Source organism: Cryptomeria japonica, chromosome 3 (genome assembly GCF_030272615.1).
Source record: "Cryptomeria japonica chromosome 3, Sugi_1.0, whole genome shotgun sequence".
NCBI lineage: Eukaryota > Viridiplantae > Streptophyta > Pinopsida > Cupressales > Cupressaceae > Cryptomeria > Cryptomeria japonica.
The window spans coordinates 202,658,841-202,672,044 of NC_081407.1; the positions used below are offsets into that span (position 1 = coordinate 202,658,841).

Here is a 13,204-nt window from a genome sequence, read left to right on the forward strand (position 1 = left end):
TGTGTTGCACTCAATTTGGTGTGAGATAGTTTTTTAATCGAGCTCTGAACATTTCTGTCTTCTGCTTGGTTTCTGTCTCAATGAATATTATCTTCTGGTGCTTGTACGGGAGGTTGAATTGATTTATGTGGTGTGTGCTCCTCCTACTGATCTTTATTGCCTACATGTTTAACGTGGATTTTTTCTCACATATCTTTCAATTTCCAGTTGATTTCTGCCCCGTTGCAGATCTTCTGCCCACATGTAGGGTTGAATTTGTTGATGTATCATTGTCTCTTTTCTACCGAGTATCCTTGTCCACATGTTTAGTCTGATTTTTTCTATCACACATCTTTCAGTTTCCACTCAATTTCTCCCCCAGTGCACATTCTTAACCAGTGCTGATACACGGAGTTGAATTCATTGATGCAGAATTCTTGCGCTCTATCAAGTTTTATTGTCCACACATTTATCCTGAATTGTTCTCTGCTTTGGCATTTCTGTAGTTTAGTTGTCCACTTACTCATTCACTCAATGTTTTGTTTCATGCAAGTGCACTTCCTCATGTTTTTAACTCTTCTGTGCAACCATCCTGGGTTACCAGTTAATATCCACGCATTTTGTTTCCTTTCGATAGCCAAGCAGTTGAATCATGGTTGCTGCCCCTAATGTGATGGTCGCGTATGTATTATTAACAACTTATTTATATTTGTAATTTCTGAACAATTGTACCCTTTTTCTTGCAATGTGTTGGTAATTGATTACTGCATATATACATGCAGCATCATTCTTGTATCTCCTCTTCAGCATAAGGTAATAAATGGGCTGAACTGATTTAATTGAGCATTTCCCTTGCATTGTACTTGTGCAGATTGTGTTGGACAGTGCAGTTAAAAGAAGAAACATTTGGGATGCTTACATATAGCATATACAAGGTTCCTGAATGTCACCTTATTTGGCCGGAAGGTGGCAATACATTGCTTTTACATTCGAAACGTTCTGCGAATGGTCGATATTTAGGAAGCTGATTTGTCATGTGTTTTAAGTTTGATCAGGGAAGCTGGAGATGTAGCCAACACTTAGTGCATTTGTTTCTCTTTGGCAAGTCAGGTATTTTTTACATTTTTGCAACACATGGTTTGGCTAATAATTTGTTAAGATGTATTCAACTTCTGCTTCAATTAGGCGCTTTTGTCTGCAAAGAGTTTGCTTAGTAATGTCTCACAATGAGATGAAAACATGAAAATGTTTCTGTCAGGAGTTTCTAGACAAGGGCAATATTCAGTTCCTTGTGCATTTATGGTATCAAGATATCTATGTTGCTTTTGACAAAATTAGGAGTCCAGAAGCTTAGTGTCTGCTATTGTTGTGGTGTCTGTGTTTTGGGTACAACTCTGGTCGTCTCTGTAAATCTTTAGATGATTCCTGCAGAATAGTTAGATGCATATGTGTGAACTTGAAAGATATTTGATGCCTCGTATATTTTTTGGCAGGTTTTCCCTTAGCTGTGCAAATCAGTATTTGTTTTTGGTTATGGAGCATGCCCGAGGTTATAATCACTTGCCCATACGAAATGGTAACAACATTTTGAGGCCTTCATCAATCTATGAAAGGGTTCCCCTTGTGATTAGGAATGAAGGACAGTTTCAGAATACGGCTCGTAATCTTACAAGAAAATTTCAAGAAAGCTTCTATGGTGCAGGATGCTATGACAGTGGACCAGCTTCAAAGAGAAGAAGAGAAGTTTACTTAAGCAATCCATTAAGTTTTGACAACCACCTTCCATTTGCAAGGAGATTTGAAGATGGCATTTGTAACTCATGGGGCATTAACAACTACTCTACTTTTACTGGTAGAACAGAGGAAAGCTATTGTAATAGGATTAGCTTTAATAGTAACTCCATTTTGTCTTGGAGACATGAAGAAAAACTTTCTGATGTGGTAAACTCTAATAGTGGAAACATGTTAACCAAAAATGATGAATTTATGACTGGAGTTGGTAACAACTCTGATGGTTTTGATCACTACTTATCAAGGGAAGAGATTGAGAGATGCTCCCCATCAAGAAGAGATGGAATTGATTTACAGAAAGAAACTTATTACAGATACTCTTATTGTGCTTTTCTTCAAACTTTGGGAATGCGAATGCAACTGTAAGTATAGATTATGCTAGGCCATTTAATTGTTATACTCTCGTTACAATTGTTGTCAGTTGAATAATGCCGTGTGCTCCTGAGAGATTGAAACTGGTTTTATTTGAACAGCATATACATTTTTATTTTATTGTCAAGAGGAAAAATGATTTTTTCATTATTTTTGCTCGTCACTCATCTCTTATTTGCATTCTTTTTCACTTTTGATGTCAATTCTTTAGCAAATACGATAAGAGCATACAATAGCATAATCTATATCCACACACAAAAGCAAGACAAGATATCCTATTGTAGAATTAAAGATTATCTAGAACAATTATGAGGGTCTAATGATTTGAGATATCTATGGGTAAAACATAATTTAGTTTATATGGATACAGCCGCATGTACATATATACTTTCAACATTGTGAGTCTCCTTTAAGATCTCTCTTCAAGGAAATTTCAGATCAATGTAATTATATTTGGATTGCTTTTATAAGCCTTTAAAACAAGATGTAAGAGTTTTCTTAAGGGGAGTTAGCTGAAAATTGAAGGGATTAGAGCTCCTAGTTAGTGAGGATAAGAAGATATTTTAAAGAGCTTAGTTTATAATTTCAGTGTTGTGGCTCAAAGTTCTGTAAGCATCTCTAATGTTTCAACCCTCATACCTATTAATGCCACTTTCATTATGTGTTATTTCTATAGTCTCTCCTAATTGTCTTTTCACATGCTGACCCTCTTTGGGTAACACATTTGCCTTGTTTATGCAAATATCACATTTTCATGCGAAAAAGTGTTCCACTAGGGCCAATTTTTCTATCGTATCATCTTTAATATCATCCTATCATCTTTAATATCTATGTCACATTTCTTGATTCTAGTTTAGATGGATCTGCTAGTTTACCCAATTTATGGTCTTCCACATGAGCCTTTTATCATGTGCAAACCCCTACTCTTTTTAGGGATATATTTTCTCTTTGCAGATCTTAACCTGTTCTTCAGGTTGTTGATGGTCATGAAAGTGATTTCAATTCCTTTTCTTTTCAATATTTTTGAATTTCTGTATGCTGTGTTCTTTATGTTGGCAAAAATGCCCTTTGCTTATGTTCATCTCCATTACTGTCATTTTTTTTAAAAGTCTTTTATTCCCTTTTTTACATGTTGAAATTCTTTATTAATTTGTTTTTCTTTGCACCCTTCTTTTCAGAATCCTTACAAGGTGTTCTCTCTCCAAGTTGGAATGTTAATCCCCAAAATCCCCAATGCTCTGGTTGCCAATATTTTTGAATGTAAAATACCTAGGGTTTTACTCCACAAAAATAACAAGTAACAAATGCAGTTTCTTCTAAAAGAGAGTCAACAAAGCAACATTCACACTACTCAGGATAACAGAAACAAATCTGATTTCAATTATAATTGCAGAATGGTCTTATACACAGCCGTAAGTCAAATATTCAGAGGGTGGCCTGATACAATCTTGCAAGGCTTTACTACTGAGCATTCCCAATGCAGGATAGTGATGATTCCTGAATTGTTTAGAGCCAAAATCCCTCAGGCTTGCGCCCAGATCTGAGTGTTGTGACCCTCCAGGTGATATTTGAAACCTGATTTGATGAGGGAAATCTGCCCTGTGCGCTGAGGCTTGGAACCCTCAGCTAGATATCATCTATTCATCTAAGGTTGACGGTCAGATTATCAGATTTGTGGCTGATGGAATGTGGCAGATCAATCTCAATGGATGAGAGTGACTCACCCTTGATATACCACTGTTGAGCATTAAGGTGGCCTTTGGTATATCAAGGGTGAGTCACTCCCATCCATTGAGATTGATCTGACCTTGCTTAGGAATTCACCCTCTGTGACAGGGTACTGATCTGGAAGCTGCGCTCAGCATCTTGAAATCTGTATTTTGCTCTTAATTTTGGCAGCCGGGAGTGTCGAGATAGGCAGAGTGACCAGAAAACCTTGATGAAGACCCTCCAATGTTTAGCTCTGATTTAGTTTAATACTGAAAGTAGGTTAAGAACTGTGCGCTGCAAGTAGGAAAATAAATTAGAGGAGTTCAGGGTTTGGCATCCTAATCTTGCAGGGAACTGAGGGTTTCTTCTCAGCTCGTCAATATTGGATTGTTTCCCCAAATTTCTAATTCACTTTTCCCCCTTTTTTGCAAAGAAATTTAAAAGGTCTTAAATAGCACCCACTAAGGTGGTGTGTGGAACTAAAAGAGGGTGACAAAATGGGGTGCCCAGCAGATTTAAAATTAACCTTATTAGAATTTAAAATAAATGCAAATTAAAATAGCACAAAGGTTGGTGTTAAAAACACCCTCGTCTAGGTTGACTTTGGCTGACTTATCTTGGATGGGTCATGACATTGAAAAAGTACCTTTTTGTGCAGGGTGACAGTGGTAGTCAACCTGCATCTAGAGATTTGTATTTGTCTTCTTTTTAAGAGGCTTGGTATGTCAAGGTTCTATCCTCTTTCATACCTAACAAAACATCAAGAAACACAGTAAAGCTAGTTTCCTCCAATTTTTTTGTGAACATTATATGTTGTGAGAAGTTACTAAAGTGCATAAGGAAATCATGGTTTCTATCTTTCCCATGATGCCAAAATACTTTCACTTCATCCACGGACCTCTTCCACCAACTTGGTTTCAATAGGTATGTTTCAAGTGCTTTATTGTCAACATCCTCCCCATGTAAGTATCCCATGATTAGAGATGTGTGATTCCATATCTATACCTTCAGTTTTCTTATATAATTCTTTTTCAAAGTTAAAGGTTGGATGAAGACATAACTTGACAAGTTTAATAGTAACCCTATCATTGATCTGACCAAGGATTTCAATTGCTCCATTTATTGGGATCTTGGTAAAAGTGATATGGCATCAAAGCTAACGACCTTTTCATGGTTACCCATCCTTTTTTCATTTATGAATTAAATCAACTAAAAAGATTCCTATGTGTGGGAAGAAGTGTTTCCTGCTAATCATTTAAGTTCCTCCACTAGCAAGGAAGCCAATTGATTTGTAAGGGAATTCAATTTATGGTAATCAACAATCTTCTGTTCTATTGAACCTTTGTGTATTTTTGGTTGAGCTTACATCCTAGGGGTTAATTCTGTCTTATGTAAGAATTGTTTCTTAATTTCTTCATCTATTTATGTGCTCTTGTTTGCCTTGTTCATCGATTGTATAACACAATATATTTGCTTTTTGGTATGCTTTAAACAACATCCAAAATTTAGATGTTCTCTCATTTTTGCGTAATAGTTATGATCCCAACAAGTGGGGCTAACAAAAATAAAGAACTCCAACTAATGTTTTCAAATTTCTAATAAATTTGCCATATCCTATTGCATATTTTAATTTCCAAGGGCACAAGTTATTACCAAGTCTGGTGGTTCATAAGTTAGCAACGGGCAAACCTAATTTACAATTTTTGTAATTTTTTATATTTTCTAGCATAAAGCTTTATAATAACTAAATTCATATCATTAAGGCAGTGTAAAAGGCATACATCTTCCGTTTAGAGTTTTCCTATTTTGTATGTGTTCTTAGTTGAAATAAAATTCTACCTTGTTCAGCTATCCAGTAATTGTCAATTCTTTCTTGTTCTAGTTGTTTTCACGATGATTGTAATGTTCCTTGAAATTTGAATTACTAACTTAATCAGACCAATTTGCCACCTTGTTGGTGACTCCTCTCTTGTACTTGATCATCAGATGAAAATGCTGGTGAATTTAAGATTTGCACTTCAAATAGTGATATGCTAGAATCATGGAGTGAGTTAAAAGAACTGAAGGGGTCATTGATCTGTGGCAGAATGATCTTGTCGAGAAGAGATTGACATCATTAGTTGAGTGCTCGAAGGCTTGGATTAAAGCATAGAATTAACCATTGCTTGTACCACAGTAGGGAAATTATTTCTTGGAAAGAACTTGGCAAACCAAACGATAAATATTTTATAATTAATAGGTGAAAAATAAGGGAAAAATTGGGTTAGGATTAAGGAAATATCAGAAAAATCCAGAAACCATCCCAAAAAAATGCCCAAAAAATTGCAGGAAATCACAATTTGTTTGTGATTTATCAGGTTCATTTGACTGTTTCTCAAAAAAAAGCATTTTTTTGAATTAAAAAATTGGTCTGCATGCTGAGTTGCAATTTCTTGCAATTTTTGCTAATATGTTTTGTACTATAATTGAATTTTGCCTCTATCAAAGCTTTTAGAATGATATGCTATTGCATGTCTTTGTTGCTCTCACGAGGACCTTACTTATGGCATACTGAGAAGTATCTGTGTTAAGCTCAAATGGTTGTTAGAGTTCAGGGAGAGCAACTATAGGAGCAGTGCAAAAAGCATCTTGCAAGCATTTGAAAGCTTGAGTAACTTGTGGATTCCAGGTATTTTTTTTTGTTGAGTGAGATGATAAAGGGTGATGGGCAACATGTGATTAGTTACAAATGAACGTCTTATAGAAATGTCGTGCCTCTCAAAGCACTCTTCAAATTTTAAATGCGAGGTTGAAAGGGCAGCTCACAAAGGAACTTAACTTTGTTGGGATTTGCATGCATGCCGTTGTCATAAAGAAGGAAACCTAAGTGCTTGAGGGAGATTTGTTCAAGTGATTAGAACATATTAGGGAGTGATGCAGAAGCACACCCTCATAGCAGTACCCATGTCATCATTTGGTTATGTAGGAAGTCTTTTGCCTAAAGCTCGCCGTTGGCATCAGGCCACTCAACTCCAAGCAGCTTGACTCTTTACTAGTTTAATGCTCTCTTAGTTACAATGCCACCTTAGTTGTCCACCTCAATGGTGGTTTACAACTCAGTGACATTCCTTGAGTAAGTGCACAATGCAAAATGCATAAGCTCAATTGAGGCTTAACAACTTACATTGTCTTCATCATCACATTTGTTTCTTTTCCAGACATGTACATACCCAATTGCCAAGGTCCATTTGCAACACACAGTTCCACTTATTGCTAACATTGCTGCTGCCTTTGTCCTTTAAGTGTGGAGTACACCATTTGATTCGAGGGCATCTAATGTCCATATTATCACACAAGGAGATAAGTGTTATGCAGTGCAACACTGAATCTTGTGCTAAGCTTGTTTGCACCATCTATGCTTGGTGCACAACAACAATGGTGAACATGACTCTCATGCCACACAGCCTGTTGTAATAACCTGGCCAAATTTTTTTGTTCCAAACTCAAAATTGTACGCATTTTATCTTGCAGGCATTTTGTCAAACAGTTTGCATTTAGTATTGTTTTGATATATATATATTTTTTGGTCGGTAATATATGTATTTTTATTAATATTCAGAATATAAGATTACAAACAGTAAAGTGCATCCACCCTGTCCCTCCAAAAGATAGACCACCCACCAGATCTAAATCTGAAAAACACAAAACCTCCCCCCCCACATGACACACTCCAAAAAGCAAAAAACACCAGACTGAGCATGTATTGTGCTCGATAACCTTCACATTACATCCATACATTAAAGTGCATTTTCTCAGCCTTAAGCTGATACGACTAGCATAACAGAAAAACACAAAACAAAACTATGCATTTAACTGTTTTGAGTAGGCTCATCTTGAAACTTGGACAAAACCATCACTGCATCCATTGTTCACTTCCCCGGCCTCAGCTCACGACCCTCCTCCGCCCTGGCCACCTAGTGCGCCGCTCTCAGCATCTCTTCCACTCTCATCAACTCTGCAAAGGTTTTCAAGGCCTCCCAACCGCGTTCTGCCAAAGCCCTAAATCTTGCCTTCAGCTCATCCTCTTGCCATCGAACAAACGGTATGGAATTCACCAGCAAATCCACTCCTTCAGAGACATCAATGCCCACTCCAGGGATAGCCCATTCAAAAATAGAATCCATGCCCGTCAGATACTCTTTGGCAATTAAATCTCGCAAAACCCTCTTCACCTTCTCCACCGAGTCCTCAAACTCTAAACACCACGCTGCAACTAGGGAGTAAATCTCCATATTTGTCCTATGCCTATGGCCAACACGTGCAATCTCCTCCCCCATAATTACCATTTTCATCAATGCATTATCATAAATGCATTGCCCTAGCTTTAACCTCAATCCTATCCGCTCGACATGGCATTAACTCCACCACCATATCATGCCAATTAGCTTGGCCAGCTCCCATCACTTCGTACTTGCATAAATCTAGGAGTTGCAATAAAATCATTCTCTGCCACCACATCATCTTTTGACAGACTGCGAAAATCTTCAAGTTGATAATTATGCTACTGAGCATGTATTCTGCTCGATAACCTTCACATTACATCCATACATTAAAATGCATTTTCTCAGCCTTAAGCTGATACGACTAGCATAACAAAAAAACACAAAACAAAACTATGCATTTAACTGTTTTGAGTAGGCTCATCTTGAAACTTGGACAAAACCATCACTGCATCCATTGTTCACTTCCTTGGCCTCAGCTCGCGACCCTCCTCCGCCCTGGCCACCTCGTGTGCCGCTCTCAGCATCTCTTCCACTCTCATCAACTCTGCAAAGGTTTTCAAGGCCTCCCAACCGCGTTCTGCCAAAGCCCTAAATCTTGCCTTCAGCTCATCCTCTTGCCATCGAACAAACGTTATGGAATTCACCAGCAAATCCACTCCTTCAGAGACATCAATGCCCACTCCAAGGATAGCCCATTCAAAAATAGAATCCATGCCCATCAGATACTCTTTGGCAATTAAATCTCGCAAAACCCTCTTCACCTTCTCCACCGAGTCCTCAAACTCTAAACACCACGCTGCAACTAGGGAGTAAATCTCCATATTTGTCCTGTACCTATGGCCAACACGTGCAATCTCCTCCCCCATAATTACCATTTTCATCAATGCATTATCATAAATGCATTGCCCTAGCTTTAACCTCAATCCTATCCGCTCGACATTGCATTAACTCCACCACCATATCATGCCAATTAGCTTGCCCAGCTCCCATCACTTCGTACTTGCATAAATCTAGGAGTTGCAATAAAATCATTCTCTGCCACCACATCATCTTTTGACAGACTGCAAAAATCTTCAAGTTGATAATTATGCGTCTCTCAAAAAGATGTGGCCCATTTTGACAGCAAATCGGCCACATTGTTCCAAGTTCTTCGCACATGAGAGACTTTGAAGTCTCTAAAAAAATAAAAATCATGCTTAATTTTCTGAACATATTGTTTTAAAAACCATGCCTGTGTTTCTCCTTTGATAATTGCATTTATGATAATCAGTGAATCACTTTCCAGATGAAATTTTTTGACGCCAAATTTTAAGCTCCATTCAACCACCAAAAGTGCTGCTTGAACCTCTGCTTCATTATTTGTGCCTTTCTCCAATCGCTTAACTCCCCATGCTATAATATTGCCATGCCAATCCCTAAACACCACCTGTGCACCTGAGTCTCCTGGGTTACCTTTTGACGCACCATCAAAATTAGCCTTGATCCACCCTTCCTTCAGTGGTTCCCATTGATTTTTAAAATGTGAATTTGCTGTCAGCAAAGACAGATCATCCCGTCTAGGCCCATGAACGGGCTGTATTGTTTATATATATATCATAACAGTTATCACAAAATTAATTTTCTCAATTTCCCAGCTGCTGATGACAATTCCCTTTACTAAATTGTTGAATATCATATGCATCAGACATCATGAAATAAATGTGTAGATTACTGATATAAACTAATACATCAGAGATACCGTAGAGGATCTAATTCCAAACTATTTAATCAGCAAGTTTCTCACATTTTTGACCCTCCTTATAGCTGTACGGCACTTTAAGGGATGGTACAACGGACTTTAAACAAAGTACAATGACCTTTAAGCATGGTATGACAACAAATAGGATGTGGCAAATTCTTTTTTATGAGGCTGCAATTCCTTGCGAGGCAGCGCTAGGGAGTGTTTAGGTTTGTAAGCCTTCTAAAAGATGCCAATTTTCCTTTTTAATTCCCTTAATGTTTACGGCTCCCGTTTGGAGCTGCAATGTGGTATGATTGGGTGATCTTTAGCCTCAATAAAATATGATTATTAAAATATGAATCTCACTGCACACACAATAGCTTTAAATTTTGTTCTTTCTCCACTCACATACACAACATAGACATTTCTGATAAATATATTTGCTTGGAAACACAACATAACCATTTCTGATAAATATATTTGCTTGCACACACAACACAAAAATTTATATTTGCTTGCAAAGATTTTATAATTTTTTTTACATGTAAACCTGGAAAACCCTGGAAAAATGTATCACAACAATCCAATATCATATTCCATGCACATACAATGCAAATTTGAATTCCGTATAAATCCACCTTTGAATCCTTTCTGAACACGCTGTGACTCTGAATGAATTACATAGTATTGGCAAGGGAGGAGTCTTTCACCACCGAAACCAATCTTACCGTAGGGTTTCATTTAAGGTGGAAGAGATAAACAACCTTCAACCTCGCAAAGAAAATAAGGCTTGATAAAATATTCACAATTTGCTTCTTCCCCCCCAAATTCCCTTTTAAAAGAAACTTTATAACTTTTCGAAAATAATAATTCAAAATTACGTTTTAATAATAAACCTTTACCAAATAAGTGACTTTATTTTATTATTTAGTTTTTGCAGCACTTTCGTCACTTAAAATTCACCTTTATAAATAATTAATATAAGTTGTCTTTTAATTCACCTTTTGACAATTTAAATAGTAATTATTTAATATTTTAATTAATTTTCACACATTCGTCCAAAGTTGCAAAAAATACAAAAATGGTTCGAGGGTGAATTCTAAATGTGCCAACATACACAAAAGCTCACTGGAGATCCAACTTAATAAAAATTGATACTTTCCAAAAATAGAATATTCCTCTAAGAATTTTGGTATGCACCTGTTGGTGTCTGTTTTATCATCTACCAAACATTAGGATAGGATACCCGAAAGTATTCTATCCTCTCCTGGAAAATCACTAGTGATTCCAAGGTCTATATGTGCGAACAAGCGACTTTCGTGGAATAGCTTCTTGGGTAGTGTATGCTGAAATTTCAAGGGGGACTTACGTTTGACAAGTATCTTGAACTGCTGGACTTAGATGGATTTAGCAATTTTAGGCTCTTCTTTTTTTTTGGAATTTTCTGGGATTTAGACTTTCAAAAGAAAGGGAAAAAGAGATAGGGTTTTAGGAAGGCTAATCTAATCCTATGAATTTCAGAGGCGGTATCAACTGGGTGCTTTCGAGAAACCAAACCTTGCTTCGCCACACTAGGGACAACTACACAAGGCCGGTGCAATCTTCAATGGGTTGTGCTTATGATCGAGATGTTGGGATGCACAGGGGATGGGCTCAGACTAACTTTGCATGGTAGAATGGAAATCATCCATTTACCAAAAGTATGAGCAGAAATACACCATCAATTGACACTTATCAAATCCTTCATTCAAATTAACAACAATGAAAGCAAATCTAAATTAATTCTAACTAAGTGTTGAGGCAATTGAAACCATGCAAATCATTCAAATAATAGAGATTACAAAGCAGCGCACATGCAATATATTATCTGGAAATGACCTTAAGCAACAATACATCAAAAACCTCACCCTTTTCAAATGAAGGGAGGCAACCTTATATAGTTTCTCAAAAAATAACTGAATGGCCGAGATCAAACAGTGATCAAGGGCCAAGATTGAAAGTCCTAAACGCTAATTAGGGTTTCCCAAAATACTATCAGTTCAAGCAAATGAAGGAGTGACAAGTGGCGCAGCTGCTAATTTTACTGAGGTGAGTGGCCACTTTCCTCTTTCAGAGATTCAACGTATCTGGACACCACGAGCTTGACCTCCTCTATGGTGACACTTGGCAAACCGCCAATTTGGAAGTCGACGAGATCCACATCGTCGGCGCATGTAGCAAGGATGCCTTCCACTCCACTGCCTGGGTGAGGAAGTTGTCATCGATGGAGAGGAAGTTTGCAATCTTAGAAAGATCGCCTTTGTCAATCATCCCCGAATCTCGGAAGAAGCTTGTCTGAATTCTGGCTCTCAGGTTCTCTGCTTGTAAATGCTTCTCCCTTAAGCTTTCCTTCTGCCAGATCTCTGACGCCACCCGGAATACCTTGCCTAGGATTTCTCTAACCCTTGCCTCTGTCTCAAAACATTTGGTCTCGGATTTCTTCAGGACTTCGATCCGAGTGACCAGAGCATAGTACCATGTGTCGAAGTTGTACTTGTCTCCTGTCTGTATGATGCCTGCATCCACTAAGCTCTTCTTTGACATGCCTCGGATAACCTTTAGGTGAGGGAGTATTTCATTTTGAATTTCATCCACTTCTTCCCAATTGGATGATAGATCCTGGATACGATCAATCAACAAGGAAGTTGCCTCATGCGCTGATACTAAGTTTTCTACCAAGGTGTCAACACGTATCATAGCATCTGAAATCCACTCCTTTTCTTGAGTGTACGATCCCTTCATTTCATCATAGTCCTTCATTGATCCCTGCTGAAGAGGCTGTGGTGGAGTAGCTGGGACTTCATGGTTGAGCGGGCTGGTAAGATGGAGAACATACTTCCTCCACTGCTGGTTTTCTTCCTCCATTGCTGGTTTTCTTCCTCCTCTTTCTTTCTCTTTTCTTTCTCATGAGCCAGCCTTGTCTTTAGAACATTACAGGAGTCATCAAAATATTGGACCTCCTGGTCCTGGGTAGGCTTACCCATCTCTATGGTGGTGATCTTGTAGTCATTTGCGGTGACATTGTCCCTAGTCTTCCCTTCTTTGGGCACTGCTATCTGGACTGTCCTGAATCCGGCACTGTCTCTCTTTATCAGGGAGAACTTCCTGGCTGGCTTGGGCGGTTTAGTTGCGGTGGGCTCATTCACCTTCTCTAGGAATGTTGCGGTAGGCTCCTTGGTTGAGTGGACCTCCTTGGGAACCTTGGCCTTTATTCTTGCTCTCAGCCAATCAGGAATGGTTGATTTTTCTAGAGTATTCTGATCAAACTCATCGTCTACTTCTCCTGGGTTCGCTGGTATGCCATCCAAGAAAATTATAGGGCCTTCATCCT

General features: G+C 38.1%; 1 protein-coding gene across 7 annotated transcripts in view; it reads left to right on the forward strand.

The window, feature by feature from the left end:
- Positions 1 to 13,204, forward strand: part of LOC131034249 (cyclin-T1-4) — an 85,351-nt gene that overhangs the window by 953 nt on the left and 71,194 nt on the right. For all 7 annotated transcript variants that reach the window (XR_009103761.2, XM_057965674.2, XM_057965671.2 and 4 more), the window contains exons 2-3: positions 851 to 1,089; positions 1,473 to 2,132. Coding sequence is in view for 6 of the 7 variants with exons in the window: in XM_057965674.2 (XP_057821657.1) it covers positions 1,513 to 2,132 (620 nt within the window). In the remaining variant the exon portion in view is untranslated. The remainder of the gene's footprint in view (positions 1 to 850; positions 1,090 to 1,472; positions 2,133 to 13,204) is intronic.